Source organism: Coenobita brevimanus, chromosome 93 (genome assembly GCF_032717465.1).
Source record: "Coenobita brevimanus isolate Jiangsu-jjx chromosome 93, ASM3271746v2, whole genome shotgun sequence".
Classification (NCBI taxonomy): Eukaryota; Metazoa; Arthropoda; class Malacostraca; order Decapoda; family Coenobitidae; genus Coenobita; species Coenobita brevimanus.
Window position 1 is genome coordinate 46,209,087 of NC_137046.1, and position 17,785 is coordinate 46,226,871.

The following is a 17,785-nucleotide window of genomic DNA, read 5'->3' on the forward strand; positions in this document are numbered from 1 at the left end:
TGTGTGTGTGTGTGTGTGTGTGTGTGTGTGTGTGTAAGCCAGCTTAATTCGCACCCACGTCAACTCGGCATCACGCGGGATTTAACATCTAATTTATTTTATTGTGGCCATCAGGGTTTGGGAATAAATTGAGGCCTACTGAACATCAACCCATGCACAACGACGACCTGATGTTCCTTTTTCGCTCTTAATATCTCCTACTATTTTTTTTCAGTTTAGGAGAGACTTCGAATTGGACGAAAGAGTTACGGTGTTCTTCAGTTCTTTCACCTAGAGAGACTTTTGTTTAAGCTGGATAAATATCTGGATAAGCTAGCATGAATAAAGTATGGAATGTCATTTTGGGGGGACGAGGGTACCTGTTTAAGGACATGATACATTTCCTGGGTTCATTTAATTTTGTAGAACGATAGCAAAACTTTTATTAACGTGGTAAATGGAGATGAAATGTAGGTAAGAGTGTCGGCTTCGAGAATATTGCCTTTTTTTTTTTTTTTACTGAGTTCGTCCTCTTCATGTTCATTTTCCTTATCACTCTTGGATCGCCCTGTACTCCATTTCCTTTGTCACTCTCAGCTCGTCCACTCTCAACTCTCAGATCCTGTTAAAAAAGTCTCATAGTTTGCACTTTTGGGGTTTTATTTCGCGCTTGTGGCTCGTCCTCTTCTAAATTGTCTTCGCCTCCTACGTCGTCCTGTTCCTCATTTTCTTCATTGTTTCTAGTTCTAAATTTTCTTTACCACTCCTCATCCTTCATGTCTCCTCACATCTTTATCCTTCATGGTTCATCTTTCACCAGTCTTAGTTCGTCATGTATTCTAATGTCTTTACACTCCTACATCGTCCTTCTTCACACCTAATTCATCTTGTCCTCCCAGATCCCTAATATACCCTGTTCTCCAAATTCTTTACCACTTCCAGCTCATCCTCTGTTACCACTAGCTCACCCTGACCCCCACACTTTGTACCACTCCATTATTGCCCTTCATCACGTCTAGTTCACTCCATTCTACAATCTCTTTATACCAGGTCTAGCTCGTCTCTCAAGGCGCCAAGTCCTTCCTTCCAAAATCTTTAACACTTCATTTTTCCCCTTAAGTCGCACCAAGTTCATCCTGTCCTTCAATATCTTTACCATTCCTAGATCATCCTGTTCCCCCAGTAACTTCCCCTACTCCTTTAACATTTCCAGTTCACCGAGGACTTCAAACTGTTTACCTTTCCCAGCTCGTCCCTCATCTTGCATAGCTCGTCCTATCCCCCTGATCTCTACCCTTGTTTCCCCAGTTCGTCCTGTCCTCCAAATCTTTACCCATGTTCACTCCCAGTTCGTCCTGTCCTCCAGATCTTTACCCTTGCCCCCCTAATTCGTCCTATCCTTCAGACTCTGTACTGTAGTCCTCCCTCACGCCTTATTTCTCCTATCCTGCTGACTCTTTATCACTCCTTCGTCCTACCCAGCTCTCTCGCCAGCCTCCCCGCGAATCTTTGAGTCGTATTCTCATCGGTTTGGGAGCTTTCGTAGCATCTCTTCCATGGCGATTTATTTTGATTATTACACCTGACTCCTCCGATACGATGACGAATTTTGTATCATAGTCGTGCAACCATCAGATGATTTTTGTCTCAGTCCTGGAGAGCCCGCCTGTTGTGAAGGGTTTAGAAAACAAGTCTTCAGTAAAATCAGTCTTATGTGGAAGTGGGAAGAATATACTAGGAGAAAGGCGTCGTCGTATTTAAAGGGCTCATCTCCTCTATTAAGCCATTTAAATCTTAACATTATCAAAGGTTACACGAAGCCCTTTACTGCTATGACGTCTGTTTCATTCGATTCCATGCCTGCAGACGATGTAGGTCAGCTCAAGTTAGACCTCTTCACCTGGACGCATTAAATACAGTCTTCATTAACCGCTTCACAACTAGGGTGAACTAACCTGAATAAAATAGCCTACCAGTAGCTAAATTAATGGAAAAAGACGCACTCTGGTTGAAGGCGGTATGAACATGTATGAGGAAAAAAAAAACGTAAAATATGTGCAAAATAAACTGGTAAGGAAAGGGTGATAGAGCCTCCTAAGCCTAAGAAAATTTAATCCACCAATCCGAGGACAGATTTTTTTTTTTTCTTTATTATTTTCGCTGGCTCCAGATGATTGTATTTTTCTCACATTTTGGACACATTATTAAAAGTTGTATCTAATCCCACCAGTTAGAAGAGGCGTCCCAGAGCTGAAGAAAATCGTCTGAAGGTAGCAAGAATAAAAATAGAAAAATGGGGTTAACTGGGTAAAAGACTAAACATGGAAAGGTAGACTAGTGAGTATGAGGTGCTGCTTACTTCTGCTCCCTAACCCACTACACACACACACACACACACACACACACACACACACACACACACACACACACACACACACACACACACACACACACACACACACACACACACACACACACACACACACACACACACACACACACACACACACACACACACACACACACACACACGCAAATCACAGCCTTAATTACCCACATCCCCGCTAAGAAGAACAACAAAAGGAAAAAAAAAAAAAACGAAAGCTACAAAAATAAAGGAACTAATCTGATTGAGCCAGCATCCCTAATAAAAAAGGAAAAAGAAAAAAAAAAAAAAAAAGAATCTCCCTGGCGTTTGATCAGGCTTCGGGCAGATCAGCTTTGCATTTGACTATTCATCCTCGGCGTCGTTCTTGTCTTTTTGTTGCTTCATTCCTTGCTTTGCCTCTGAATAAACGTTAAAAAAAAAAAAAAAAAAAAAGATCTGAGCCGTGCGTGTTAGAAAAATCTGAGTACAAAAAATAAGCAAGAAAAGACACTGAAGCAGAAACATTTCAAGAAGTTGTCTTTTCCAGGAACTTTGACTATAGGAGCGCCAAATTCAAGATCCGTCCATTTTGAGATGTCTTGACACGTCAAAGTTAAATAGCTGGAGGTCATAGGCAGAGGGAAATGAGGATTAAGGATGGAAAGTCCAGAGTTTTACCAGCTACACACATGAAGGAGAGTATCTGTTAACTTTTACATATGAGTGATGGAAAGTATTCGTATACTGATTGATGGGTACAGCGCCCGCCGTAACGGGAGAAGAATACAAGCGGACAGTTGAAAAAAAGTAACGACCATTGAAACAGTGATAATAGTGGGTGATAGATGCAACACTGCGGTAGAGAGAGAGAGAGAGAGAGAGAGAGAGAGAGCCTAAAGGGAGTTAGTAAGAGAAGGGTGGTTGATGAGACAAAAAAACTTCGACTCCACCCTGTTTAGAAGAGCTGCGCAATATGTAATGAGTCCCCGCACACATACATATATCAAGGATCTGTATTCCACTCACGGGCAAATGTGTTCCCTGTAAAACTGAGCAACTATGCAAGGTTCAAGAGAGTATGGAGTCGGTTAACCACATCCAATTTCTTGAAAGCAGATTTGAAAAGAGAAGTATTGTTATCACCATGGGTATTTAGCGATGATAAAGAAATGAGTTACGTGTTGTTGAAAATTAAGGGATATTCTTTTGAAGGATATTGGTAGGTTGAAAAATGGAAGATTTGACTTTCTGATGCATAAAAATAACAAGTTTTCTTTTACCCAATCAAAACAATAGAAAGGTCAGAAACCAGGTGTGCCGTGGCCTCATTCTGTCAAATTCTCGGTCAATGCCCTACAAGTGCATCTGTAAAATGACTAGCAAGAAACTTGAGGTGAATGCACAGATAGGAGAGATGCGGTAAGAATCTGATAATGAACGACTCGTACTAGACTCGGTCAAATGCCCTTGAAGTCATATACACGGGCAAACGCTTTCTCTCCAGTGCCGAAAGGAGGATGACCAAGAATCTGAATGGAATACGAGAAAATCGCCAGAGAAAAATTCGTGACAGTCCTTGTTGGAAAAAAAAAAAAGCAGGTTATGAGGAAGTGCCAGAGGTTACAGCCGTTAGATGATAGTTAGACTAGGGAACGGGTACCTTTCTTCGAAACAGACTGCATGAAAGCAAAATTTCAGCTAGACTGAAAGGTGCAACTTGACAGTGTAACTTAATAGACAAATGCAAAAGAGCGGCTTAGGCAAGGTTACAGCACGGAAGTACAGTTCTTGAAAACAGCAGGAAGTACCCCATCAGGATCGTACGCCTTGTTAATACTGAGGCCAAATGGGGCAGATTTTAAATACAGGCATAAGGAAGTCAGAGAGGGTAAGAGCTGGAGGAAGAACATTGGCATTGTTCAGAACCACGATTGATATACAATATATCTGAGAATAATTGTGATCCAATATTGCTGAGAATAAAGTTGAGGGGAAATCTGATCCACGTGTTATTACAATAAATCTGAGTCAAACTTTGATTCACTGGCAAGTTGAGATAATTTGAGAAAAAAGTTTATGTTTTAACTGAGAAAATAATTTATGTGCAGGAATAAACTTAAAAAAATAAAAATCACTGTCCAATGAGATAAGGATAAATTTAAGGTAGAAAGCAAATCCAGAAGCAAATGAAACAGATCAAGAGTAAATTGGATGCATGTGCAAGTAGAATAAATTTAAGGAAAAATAAGAACAAGGAAAGAAAGAAGTCGAGCACTTAGAAGTACAGTAGAATGTAACGAGCACTGGGTAGGAAATCTGATTCACGAGGATGGTACCGGATATAAATTTCATCTATCCATCCATCCATCCATCCATCCATTCATCCATCCATCCATCCATCCATTCATCTATCCACCATCCAATTCTATGTTGCCCCATCGGGAACGTAGGGGTCCAGGTCTAGTTTACTCATTCCAGACATGCAAGACGAGAATAACCAGTTGCTCTATATCGAAGTAGTACAGATTAGAGAAGAGCATATCTACGTGCAGTTAAATATATTTGAGGAACAAACTGGGATATGTAGTCAAAATACCTGTGAATGGAAAACCAGTCCCGTGAAATTTGTTGAAAAAAGAAAGAAAGAAAAAACAAAAAAACTTTAACAGCCGCACCCATCCAAACCGTATCCACCACCCCAACACAACCCAAAAGTTGTCCGCTGCACCCTTCAGACACACCACAGAGACACACCACGTTTTCTCCAGACACCCTAAACGCACACCAGACACACCACCACCCCCATTCCCTAACACACACCCCATTAGTGAGACGTTTGGAAAATTCAATGGTTAAAATTTACCAGATATAATCCTTCAAAAAAATGAAGTGAGTGAGTGAGTCCCATTGTTTGGAGCATACTTTGAATTTGACCGACCCTGATACAGCGGCAAAAAAACAAAAAAAGTTATTATTTTTTTAAGTATACAAACAAGCATATCCACGTGCATTCAAACGAAATTTTCAAAATGAAAAAAAAAATTCCGGTGTTCCTTATATTACCCCAAAAATGTGAAAAAAGAAATCCAATCCCTGTTAACTATTTCAGCAAGAACCTTTTCATTGTGTTTATTTTCGGTGTATCTGTAGAAAAATCCGTGGTGTGTACTTATAATGAATGTAAAAAAGATAAATAAATAAAATCCACCCGTGTTCAGACTAGACTTGCAAAAACTCCAAATCCGCACTGAAATTTTACACAGCGAATTTCTCCTCCCCTCCTCCCTCCTTTTTTTTAGTACTGTATATTATTGTGCTCCATTCCTGATCTTGTCACTGCAGAATGAAAATGGGTGGAAAAACATAATGGAATCGCATCTGTTTACATAAATCTGTCCTGGAGTTGTCCTTTCTTCTCTCTTGCCACTCAGTATATCTTGTCCCATTTTTACGAGCGATGAAGAGCACGTACAAAAGCAAACCCGATACCTGCCCGCTTTGAAAAAAATATAGGAGAAAAATGCAGCATATTCATCTTTCTGTAGCCTGTCCTTTTTTCTCTTTCTTTCTTTTTTTTTTCCAAGTCGAGGAGAAGTAAAAAAGTATTATCGAATCCCAGTGCACGTAAAAAAAATATATACGCAGATCGGTAGCTCTGGAAAACAAAAAAACAAAAGAAACTCAAATGCCAATACCAGGCCGGCGCGGTGCAGGTCGTTCTCCCGCCAAATTCCATCACTCGACGCAGCCCCCGCGATTACTTTCATTACGATGTTCCGCGGTTATTGAGCAGTACCAGCCGCCTCCTCATTTCCCTCCCACCCTCCTCCCTCCCCTGAACAATTTTGAGGATAATGGGGAAGAGAGGGGAAGCTGCGGTGGAGGGGGAGGAGGAGAGGTCAAAGGGGAGTGGATCGCAGTGAGGAATCACAGAGGGATGGATGGATGGAAGGGGGATGCGAGGTGTGTTTACGTTTTGTGTAGGGGGTACGTGCATACTTATAGTGGCAGATGTTTTTGCACTTAACGGAAGGCCCTTTATTGGACATCATCATCATCATTATCATCATCATCATCATCATCATCATCATCATCATCATCATCATCATCATCATCATGACTTTTATTCCCACCTAAAGATGGAGTGGGGTAGCACCGAGAACAAAGATGCAGGAATTTAAAAAAGTGGTAGATATAACACACACACACACACACACACACACACACACACACACACACACACACACACACACACACACACACACACACACACACACACACACACACACACACACGCTGGCGTCAGCATAAACTGGGAGTTGAAATAAAACGTGACTGGATGGATGGGTAATCTTGAGTGTATGCTGGAATGGCGACTATTTGTGTGTGTGTGTGTGTGTGTGTGTGTGTGTGTGTGTGTGTGTGTGTGTGTGTGTGTGTGTGTGTGTGTGACCAGCTTAATCAAAATTCATGCATTTAGTGTTTCATGTATCAGGTATTTTATTCCCAGTTCACAGTTGAATACTCTCACATTTACATAAAATTTAAAGCACAGAGGATGGACTTGCAGTGATGGGTTAGTTGTTCAAGCTTTACCCTGCGATACCAACTCTTCTCCTCCATGGCGATTTGTAAATGGAAGAAAAATTTACCCTTCACCCTACCAGTGTTTATTTTATTCCTCTTTTATTATCTACTGACGATTTTATTCAGCCTTTGATGCACGTCGAGCTGGAGGGGTTAGATACAGCCTTCATAAAACGCTTCATGTATTGGGGGTTCTCCTGTGCTGAGTAACGTAATCTGGTAGCAGCAGGAGAGATAACAATGACGCCCTCGAACCGAAGAGATACTTAAAAATTTGCGAATAAGGTGCTTGTGTGTGTGTGTGTGTGTGTGTGTGTGTGTGTGTGTGTGTGTGTGTGTGTGTGTGTGTGTATGTGTGTGTGTGTGTGTGTGTTAGAGAGAGAGAGAGACAGAGAGAGAGAGAGAGAGAGAGAGAGAGAGAGAGAGAGGGAGGAAGGGAGAGACTGACCTAAACAAAAACTCCTGCACTTTCAGAGCCATACCCAACATAACACTTGTTTCCACACCATCGCCCACCGAAGCTAATACCACCGAGATTACTCACAAGGACTTTGACACCATATCCCTGGAAAAGCCCCCCCATCCTCACTTCCCCCCCCCCAAAGAGCCCTGAAGCTCCAGAATTAATGTGCACTAGTTGGCTCACTCTGTCCTCGACACTCGTTCTCATCCACCTGGGCATTTTTATTTTCGTTTTTCTTTTCGGTTTCTCTTTTTTTTCCTGCCGGCCGTGATGTCGAGGTTAAACGTAGCAGCTTCGCACTTATGCTAATTTTCGTGTCTGGACGGAGTGGTGGCTGGCTGATCTTATTTGTGATTTTTTTTTTTTTTGGAGGGGGGGGGGGTTGTATTGGAAGGGAAAGTTTGGATGGTCTGTTTGCGAGAGAGAGAGAGAGAGAGAGAGAGAGAGAGAAAGAGAGAGTCGGAGATATTTTTCTAGCGTGTTTGACTATTTTTCTTCTTTGTTTGCGAATTCCCTAGATTTTATCTTCCTTTCTCTCACAGTCCCACACTTTCTCATACACCCACTCTCTCTCTCGTACATTCTCTCTCTTACTCACGGACTCACTCTCACTCAGAAACACTTTCTCGCAAGCATATTCCTGCACTGTCTTACGCACATTAACACAAACGTACATTCACACACACACACACACACACACACACACACACACACACACACACACACACACATCGATACATGTCTCCTGCCTCACATTCTCTTTACAACACATCCACGATCACTTACATGCAGTTTCTTTGTCGCTCACACTTATATTCACTCACATTCCAATTTTGACATTTGTCCACTGTCAGACACTTATCGACGTTCTAATTAACATGTCCTCACTCTCTCACATATTCTTTTTTTCTTTCTGATAATTCTTCTACCACACACATTTTTTACGGAACACACACACACACACACACACACACACACACACACAAACACTCCCTCCCCCCCTCTCTCTCTCTCTCTCTCTCTCTCTCTCTCTCTCTCTCCCTCTCTCTCACCGTGTATGCCTGATTTACTAATCTTCGCACACTCTACCCACCTTCAAGGATTGCATGTGGCATTGGTGATTTCCTAACACCTCTTTCCTTAGCGATTAATTTTGCACATTACACCAAGGTATCTTCTTGTTTTGTTTTGTTTTTTAAATGTGTCGATATCAAGGCGATTTAGAACAACACAGAAGAGAAAAAAAATCGCTTAGTAGAAGGTGCTGCGATGCCTTCTATGTCACTTAGTACTCGGCCATCATCATCATCATCATCATCATCATTTGCCTTTTTCTTTTACCTGGGGATGGCGTGAGGTAGGGTTCAGAGAGAGAAAGTGTTGCTGTTGTTGTTGTTGTTGTTGGTGGTGGTGGTGGTGGTGGTATTTATGCAGAAGTAGTAGCAGTAGTTAATTTTATCACTGTCGTTACCATGATTGCTATTGCTTATGTTGCTTTATTTAATTATTTCTTAAGGATGCATCACCACCACTACTTGACTTTTGTACATAACTTTCATTTGTCTTTTTCTTTTTCGGTATCTTGTTACGGTATACCAGACTTCTTTATACCTCTTTGGGTCTCTTTATAACTCTTTGCCTTCTTTATAATTGATTGAGAAAAGACTGTGTGTTTTTTTTTATGTTTCGTCAATATTTCTTTGTCACTACGCTGGGGCAGAGGTGATATTTTTAGGATATTGTTGTTTGTGGAAATAATGCTCGGCAGAAGTGAACGGCCGCGGCAAATAGTGCACACACACACACACACACACACACACACACACACACACACACACACACACACACACACACACACACACACACACACACACACACACACACACACACACACACACACACATAATGCTCGGCAGAAGTGAACGGCCGCGGCAAATAGTGCACACCCACACCCATACACACACACACACACACACACACACACACACACACACAGTACGCAGAAGGCAGATGAATGGAAATATAAACTAAAGCCAGTGCTGTGAGAGAGAGAGAGAGAGAGAGAGAGAGAGAGAGAGGCATACAAATAGGGATAAGAGGATTAAGAGTGAACGACATGTGTAAAAATCATTCCTATTTCAGTATCGCCTCCACCCACACCATCAGTGCATCATACATCCGTGTGCCTCGCCGCTCTCCCACACGTTCACCCACGCACTCTACTTTTTTTCCGCATCATCCTCCCACATTTCCACATTCTCTCAGTATTCGTTTGCACTCACTCATAGTCCAGATTCACTAAGTTACGATCAATCACTTGTCGCAATTGTAATATTCATTTTCTAGGAAGGATGACGAGGGTGTAGGATCTTGCCATGGCCCTTATTCCTCCCACAAAAAGCACAGATGAAGTTACGACCGGAGTGATCTAACGTTATTTTCAGCAGGATTGATAAGGAAAGGGAATGCTTAATCTTCTCATGTCTGTACTTCTTCCTGCACAACCAAATCAAAGTTACGCCAGGGAATATTTCATTACTATGCTTAAGAATCTCTACCCGGCTATATTTCTACTCTTGCCTGTTGACTTACACATTTTTTCCCTTTTAATTATCTTTTTAACTTCTTCAGCCAAATGAGGTGATGTTTGTTAGTTGCTTGCTGCTAAAAGACGATTTCATTCAGTCTAGGAAATATCTCTCGCACTGAAGGGGTACTGTATATGAACCCCGTATGTGACCTCTCCATTCCCAAAAATATCACCAAAAAGGAGTATCATCGCCTGGAAATATAAAGGAATAAACTGAATAGCATGTCATCGGACTGAAGAGGTTAACCTGCCACACGCACTCACACATTTCTAGTATTGTCTTCACTCATAAACGTCTTTTTTTTTTCTGTACTTTTTTTTTTTACTTGTTTACGCACCGTTGCACCCAGTCCGTCATGGCTGCCAGTGTCAACTCGGAAACTGTTTTCCTCAGCCTGTATTTCCCTCTGCCCATGTCCTGCAGTCTTTTAAATGGAACATGTGCAGGGGTCTCGAAAACGATGTCTTGAATGTGTCTCTTTTTGGTTTAATTTTTCCTGGCAATAGCAACTTTTCTTCACGCATCCTTTCTTTTTCTGAATTAGAAAAACAGTCATTCTCGTAATAACTCAGTAATTATGTGAACCTGCAACATTCACCCTCTTCCACAGCCACACTTCTTTATACACTCTTTTACGCACTCTGTCGTATTCCTGCTCACCCCTGTTCACCCTCGTATGCTTCCCACGCTCACTGATTTAACCTGCCTCACTCACCCACTGACCCTTGTTTATCTGCACTCACAGATGTACTCATTCACTCAGACATGCTCTCTCACTCTTACATCCTCCTTCCACGCCCACATATAGAGTCTTACCCACTCTCCCTCACTCACGATTGACATCCTCATAACACACTCGCATAATCATAACCTCACACCCACTGCCTCTCACTCACTCTTTCATCCTCCCCCTACGCTCACACATGTACACACCCACGCCCGCTCACGCACCCTTATATCCTACTCCCACACTCACACGTGAACTCAGGTAAGTTCTCTCACTCACACTTACATTCTCCTCTCATGCTTACACGCCACTGTTCACTTTCTTTTACGCACTTTCATACCTTTCTACCGTCACCAAGGGACACTCAGATACTCCAGTACTTATACATGTTTTCACCACTCACACTCACTCACTCACTTTTACGTTCTCCTTCTTCAGCGTATCATTTCCCACTCACTCAAACAAACTCATGTCTTTCTACACCTCACACCCTCATTTTCCTACATCAGCGTAACATTTGTCACTCACTTAAACACACTCATGTCGTTCTACACTACACCACACACCCTCATCCTCCCTTATTCTAACCCACACGCCCTATTATTATCCCTTACTCGCACACGGACTTAACAACATGTGCCCACTCACTCACTCTCTTTTACCCTTCCGCACTCGCACATCTCACTTGCTATTTGGTGACAGCTAGAGGGTTTGGGATGATCATTTTTCTTAGGGACTTGCCGAATAAGACCAAATTTTCAGCAAGAAGGAAATGTTTAAGTTAACAGACGAAGGTGAACAAATTTGCGTAGGTAGGATGTCATCACGGAGGCACATTCCTTGAGAACAACAGAAGTGACCTCATCGGAACCTCATGTTTTATGTTTTATTAGTATTGAGGCCAGTGGTGGAAGGAATTATGTGTTTTGAGGTGATTTTAATAACCGACATGTGAAAATCAGAGAAGGAGGAAATGGAAGAAAAGCACTGGAATCGTCCAAAATAGAGCTAGAGGAGAAAGTCTAAGCAAAGAGATCAGAAAAAGAAACAGCTACAGGGTCATCTGAGTGGAAAAGAGGAGAAAAGCAAAGAATTACAGTTACTGGGGAATTTTTTGTTACGATGCCAGATGGAATGGGAAGAATCTGAACAGGAAAAGTTCATTTCACATGGAATGGAGGAAACTTTTTTAAGTAAGACGAAGAACAATCATAACAGCACCCTTCCAGACAAAATGTAAAATACATTCTCGCGCTATCACTAATGTATCCTCCCACACTCAACAGCTCTTCCCTGTGCCTCTGTCCTTTCAAATTCACCAACACACACACACATTGTTGACACATTTTCACAATCTCACACACATTGTTACTCATACATTTTTACAATCTCACACACAATTTTTCCCACGTACATCTCCCGCTCATTCAACATCACACTCCTACTGTTACGATGCCACCACGCACACATATCCTTGATGTTCCCATACTCAGCAAATATCCGTCTTGTGTAGTAAAGGGCCTCGTGTGGTAGGTAGTTATAAATCAAGGCATTGGTCTCCTTCACACACGTTCTTTGTACCCTCGCACTTAAAACCCCAGCCACACTTTCATACCCTCACACTTACAACCTTTCTCACATCTTCACACACTCACTACTCACTTCATGCACTCACTGATCCTCATATCCTCACACTCACACTTTCCCACTTACACTTATATGTTTGCACGCACATTTTATACCCTCACACTCACACATTCATACTTACATTGCACCCTCGCATTTACACTCACATCTTCGTAGCCGCACACTCACACCTCATACTTTAATCTCATATCTTCACACTGTCACCTTATACCCTCACAATCGCTATCCCACTCACACCACACCAATCAACGCCTCCAGTCTTGGGTAATCCACATCACTAGGCTACTATTCTACATTCCTCCCTTCCCATCCTCATTATCACACTATTTTCGCAACATGCAAAAATAGTAAAATTTCGTGTGTAAAAAATCTCTCTCTCTCTCTCTCTCTCTCTCTCTCTCTCTCTCTCTCTCTCTCTCACACACACACACACACACACACACACACACACACACACACACACACACACACACACACACACACACACACACACACACACACACACACACACACACACACATGACAGCAGTGGTCTGTTGTCCAAAAGGAAGTGGGTTCGATCTCATGGTGGAGCCCAGAACATTTTGTGGATCTGAATGCCGCTACAACAACTTCTACTCTTCTTCCACAGGACACATCGGCGTGCCATAAAAACACCCCTAATACAGTAATACCACGACGTCATGCCCCAGTGAGACAATCTTAGTATGCATTCGGTGTGGACAATAGGCATTAGGGCCGATGCAATGACTTATGAAGGCATGGGTCACGTATAGGAGGACTGGTGGACCTCAGAAAGTGGATTGGTCAGTCTATATATACAAGAAAAACTAAAAATAACAACAATAATAACAACAAGGATCCCTCACTCTTCTCACCTTCCTCACCTATACCAAGCCTCTCCCCCCCGCACCCTTGTACCATTCCCCCTTCACCTCCCCCCCCCAAAAAAAAAAAAAAGTTTAGTAGGAGTTTACCCCCCATTAACCCCTCTCCCCGTCTCCTCCGCAGGCAGCCAGGAGGACGCAGGGACGCTTCCCAGGTTCCCGGAGATGGTGCCCAACATCACAGTCACGGTGGGCAGGGACGCTCTCCTACCCTGCACTGTCGAACATCTTAAGGGATATAAGGTAAGGAGGCAGTGTTGTTGTTACAACCTCGTTCGTAAAGCAAGAGCTGGTGTTTTGTCTTAACAGGTGTGTGTGTGTGTGTGTGTGTGTGTGTGTGTGTGTGTGTGTGTGTGTGTGTGTGTGTGTGTGTGTGTGTGTGTGTGTGTGTGTATGTGTGTGTATGTGTGTGTGTGAACAAAATAATTCAAATGATTGTCATCTCCAAACTTGGTGGAAGTGTGGAGGGGTAGCCAAGGGGTTGGCCCACTGTTTTTTAAAACAATAGGTCAAAGGTCAAGGCCACAGGGCTAGGTCAGAGTTTGACTTACCGAGATCAGCTTAATGTTTTTCTCCGATTTAGATGAAACTTGTTAGAAGGATTGAGGGTAAGGCAAGAATGCAATATATGTATTTTGAGAACAATCAGTCAAAGGTCAAGCTTACACAGCGAGGTCAACTTTCGACCAGTGCGTCGGTGTGTGAATAAATAATTCAACCAGTCCGATCCGATCTGGACCAAACGTGATGGACGGGCTGAGAACAATAGGTCAAAGGGCAAAGTCACATGACAAGCTCACCTTAAAACAGTGTTTGTCTGATTTAGACCAACCTTTTGGGAAGGGTTTAGGTGCTTTCAAATATAAAGGAAACAAGCAATCAAACGTCAGGCTCACAGGCAAAGCTCAAATGCCAAGGCCACAGGGCAAGGCTAACCCACTTTTTAACTGATTTTGACCTTACCTGGTGACAGTGTTACGGGTCAGGCACGAATGACGTACTCTAGTTTTCAGAACAATCAGTCGAAGGTCTAGGTCACAGGGAAGGCTGATGTTGGGTCCATAGACTACTTCCTGTACCATCATCATCATCATCATTGTCATCATCATCATCATCTTTATTATTATTATTATTATTATTAGTTGTTGATTTTGTTGTTGTTGTATCATTATTTTTACTGTCATTATTACCATCCGAATCATCAAAGTGCAAACATTGGTGCACTGAAACCGATATACACAGCATGTCGCTTTCCTTTTTGTGTTCTGATGATAAATTCCATACACCTCCAGAACAAATAAGAAATATATATATGATACATCCTTTTTATCAAGTTTAAAAAGGAGATTCTAGATTTTTTTTTTTTTTCAAGTAAATGTTAGCACTACAGACAGTGAAACTTGGCCAAGAGAAACCGTAGAGTTTTATCTCTATTTTATTTACACTCATATATGGAATTTCGGTATTTATGGCCGGCTTAAGGGAAAAGTTGGTGAAGAGAGATGGCGTGTGGGGATGAGACGTGTGGGGATGAGAGTGTGGGTACGCTGGAGTAGGGGTCGGGGTGGGTACGTGGTGTGCAGAACTGAGAGAGAGAGAGAGAGAGAGAGAGAGAGATTATGTTACAGACAAATGCACAAAGATACAGACTTTTAGGCACTGAGACACACAGACAAGCAGAGACACAAACAACCAAGCACAGAGACACAGATAAACAAAACAAGGTGTCACAGACACTCAGCCACTGAAACGCATACAATCAGACAAAAACACAGACTTTCTGACACAGAGACACAGACAAAGAAAAAAAAAAACAGAGATTCAAGTAAACAGAGGCAATAAATTAAACAAAGTAGACAATCAGAGACACAGACATGCAAACAGAAACGCAGGAATTCAGACACAAAGACAAAAGAAAAATGATGCAAACAATCAGACACAGAAACACAGATGCCAAACGTGAAATTAATAGAAAAAAAATCAGACAGAGACATAGACATAATATACAGACAGTGATAGAGACAAGGGTAATAAGAGAAAGACACAGACAGCGATACAGATAATCAGGCAGTCATTACCAGACAGATAAAACTTCTTTGGACCCTAGCTCACCCCATCCTCAAGTGGAAAAAAAAAGGCCAAGATGATGATGATGATGATGATGATGATGATGATGATAATGATGTTGATGATGATGATGATGATGAGACAGGTAGTGAACAGCTCCGTTTCACAGTATATTGGAATTAATTGTTTGGCGTGCACAATGAACAGGATGTGCAACTAGAGATGTGCCGCTTTCAGTGCTTTTGAGATTTTGAGGCTGCAGATACACTTAGGAGAGCAGGTTAGTGGCGAAGGAGTTAATGAAGAGTGCATCAAACATATCCAGTTCGAAAAGTCTCTCCTAAGCTGAATCAAATTGTCTAGTTATAGCAGAAAAGAAACATATAACACGTCGTCGTAGTGATGCAGTTCAAAACACAGTCAGGAACGATACGGGCCAATAGACATAAAGACAAACACTAGAGGCCGTATATACAGACCTACAGACATATATATACACAACACAATCACAACTTAGCTCCATGTAATCCCTCCACAGAAATCAGTTCCACTCGAGACAAATAAATCCCCTTTTCATTAGCATCCACTCCATTCTTACATCACCTCCGTTTTCTTTCTTCGCTTTCCGACAGCTATGCTCTCTTCACTATCCTTTCTTCCCCTCTTCCTTTCATCCTCATTTCTGTGCCCCTCCCTCTCACCTTAGCACTCGTCAATTCGCAGTTTCTCCAATTCCTCTACATATGAAAATCTCAAATTAACTGTCCTTACATCATAGAATATAATTAGCTCAATATCAAACTCTTTAAGTTTTCTATACCTGCATGTGCACCCTGACAGAATATAGGTATAACTTTAATAATTTTCCAGCGTACTCCTAAGACACACTCCTCGTGCCCCTTCATTCTCTCGAGTCTTTTCATCCCCTTTATAGATTCCTTCCTTCCCGGTTCTCCCTTCGTCTGTGGTATCCGCAATAAGGTATCTGCTGACACTCGGTTCTTTGCCTTAGTCTTTAATAATTCACATATTTTCGCGCCTCTCTCGTTCTTACTGCGCCCGGCTTCCCCTTTTTCTTGTGACTCCAGTTCCTTTTTTTTTTTTTTTTATGTCTCTATTAGTTTTCTTATTAAAATATAAAATTTTAAACTTTTCATTATTCCTACAGAGTACATGGGCTGTTTCTCGGTGATTTTGAACTCATATACCAATTCTGATCCGAATCAGACCAAAATTATATTATTTATTCTGTTCACATACAGACACACAGGCCGAAACTTGACATTGTCTTGTGACTAGACGTTTAACAGATTGTTCTCAAAATTTATTCTTTGCAGGCTTGCTTGACCCTTAACACTTCCACCAAGTTTGGTTTAAATCTTATTAAGATTGTTTGAGTTGAATTTTCCCTGTAACCTTAGCATGTGCCCTTACCCTGTGACATTAACCTTCGACTAACTGCTCTCAAAATTGAACCCTTTTATTTTTCCCTTGTCCTCAACCCTTCCACAAACGTCGCATGAAATAAAACAAACACTTTTCAAGCTGACTTTGTCGTGTGACCATGACCTCTGCCCTATTGTAAAAAAAAAAGTTTTTCTCGTTGGCTGACTGTCAAATCTTCCACCAAGTGTGACTACACTAGGATAAACAGTGTCTTATTTGTTCACATCCAAACACCCACCCACACTCACACGTACACGCGCGCGCGCCCGAGCGTCGCTCATAACATAGCGTCAGCTCTCGCTAAGCAAGTCATGGTATAAAGAAGCAAAAATTAGGTCGGAGTTGGCAATCTACATAATTAGCGAAAAAAGTAGGGGTATAAAATTTAAGATGAATGCAGTCAGGGACATTAGTGGCAATGGGTACGAAGGAAAAAAAAAGTCCGAGAAAGTGGCAGCGGTGGAAAAACAAGCTTAATGTAAGAGATTCCAGCTTAATGTAAAGGATCCTGGCTTACTTGAGAAGGGGTCCACTTGAGTCTCTTAAGTGGCCCGGGTTACACAGGAGGTTAAGTCCACAGTCGTGTTAGGCCATCCAAGTTGCTTCCTGACCCATCCTGTCTTTCTTCTATATTCTGTTCCTACCTCCTTCTCCTATTTTCTCTCCTCTTCCCCCTCCATTCCTTTCTTTTCTTCCTCTTCACTTTCGCGCCTCCTTTCATCCCTCTTCTTCCTTGTCACTTCCTTTTCTTCACCTTATTTTTGTCCCCCTGATTCTCTCTCTTTTCTGTTTCTCCTCTCTCTCTCTCTCTCTCTCTCTCTCTCTCTCTCTCTCTCTCTCTCTCTCTCACCTCCTTTCTTCACTTTTTTTTCCTCCTCATTCATCCTCCCACTCTCTCATTCTTTTTTGTGTCTCCCCGCTTTCTCATCTCTCCTACTCTTTCGCCAAATTAATTTTCTTTCTCTTACTTCTTCCCTCTCTTTTTTACTATTCCTTTTTCTCTCTCTCTCTCTCTCTCTCTCT

At 42.0% G+C, this 17,785-nt stretch overlaps 1 protein-coding gene across 1 annotated transcript in view; it reads left to right on the forward strand.

Moving 5' to 3' along the window:
* LOC145412423 (lachesin-like) overlaps positions 1-17,785 on the forward strand; it is a 106,308-nt gene that overhangs the window by 17,662 nt on the left and 70,861 nt on the right. The window contains exon 2 of the mRNA XM_080282308.1: positions 13,374-13,492. Coding sequence (XP_080138434.1) covers positions 13,374-13,492 — 119 coding nt within the window. The remainder of the gene's footprint in view (positions 1-13,373; positions 13,493-17,785) is intronic.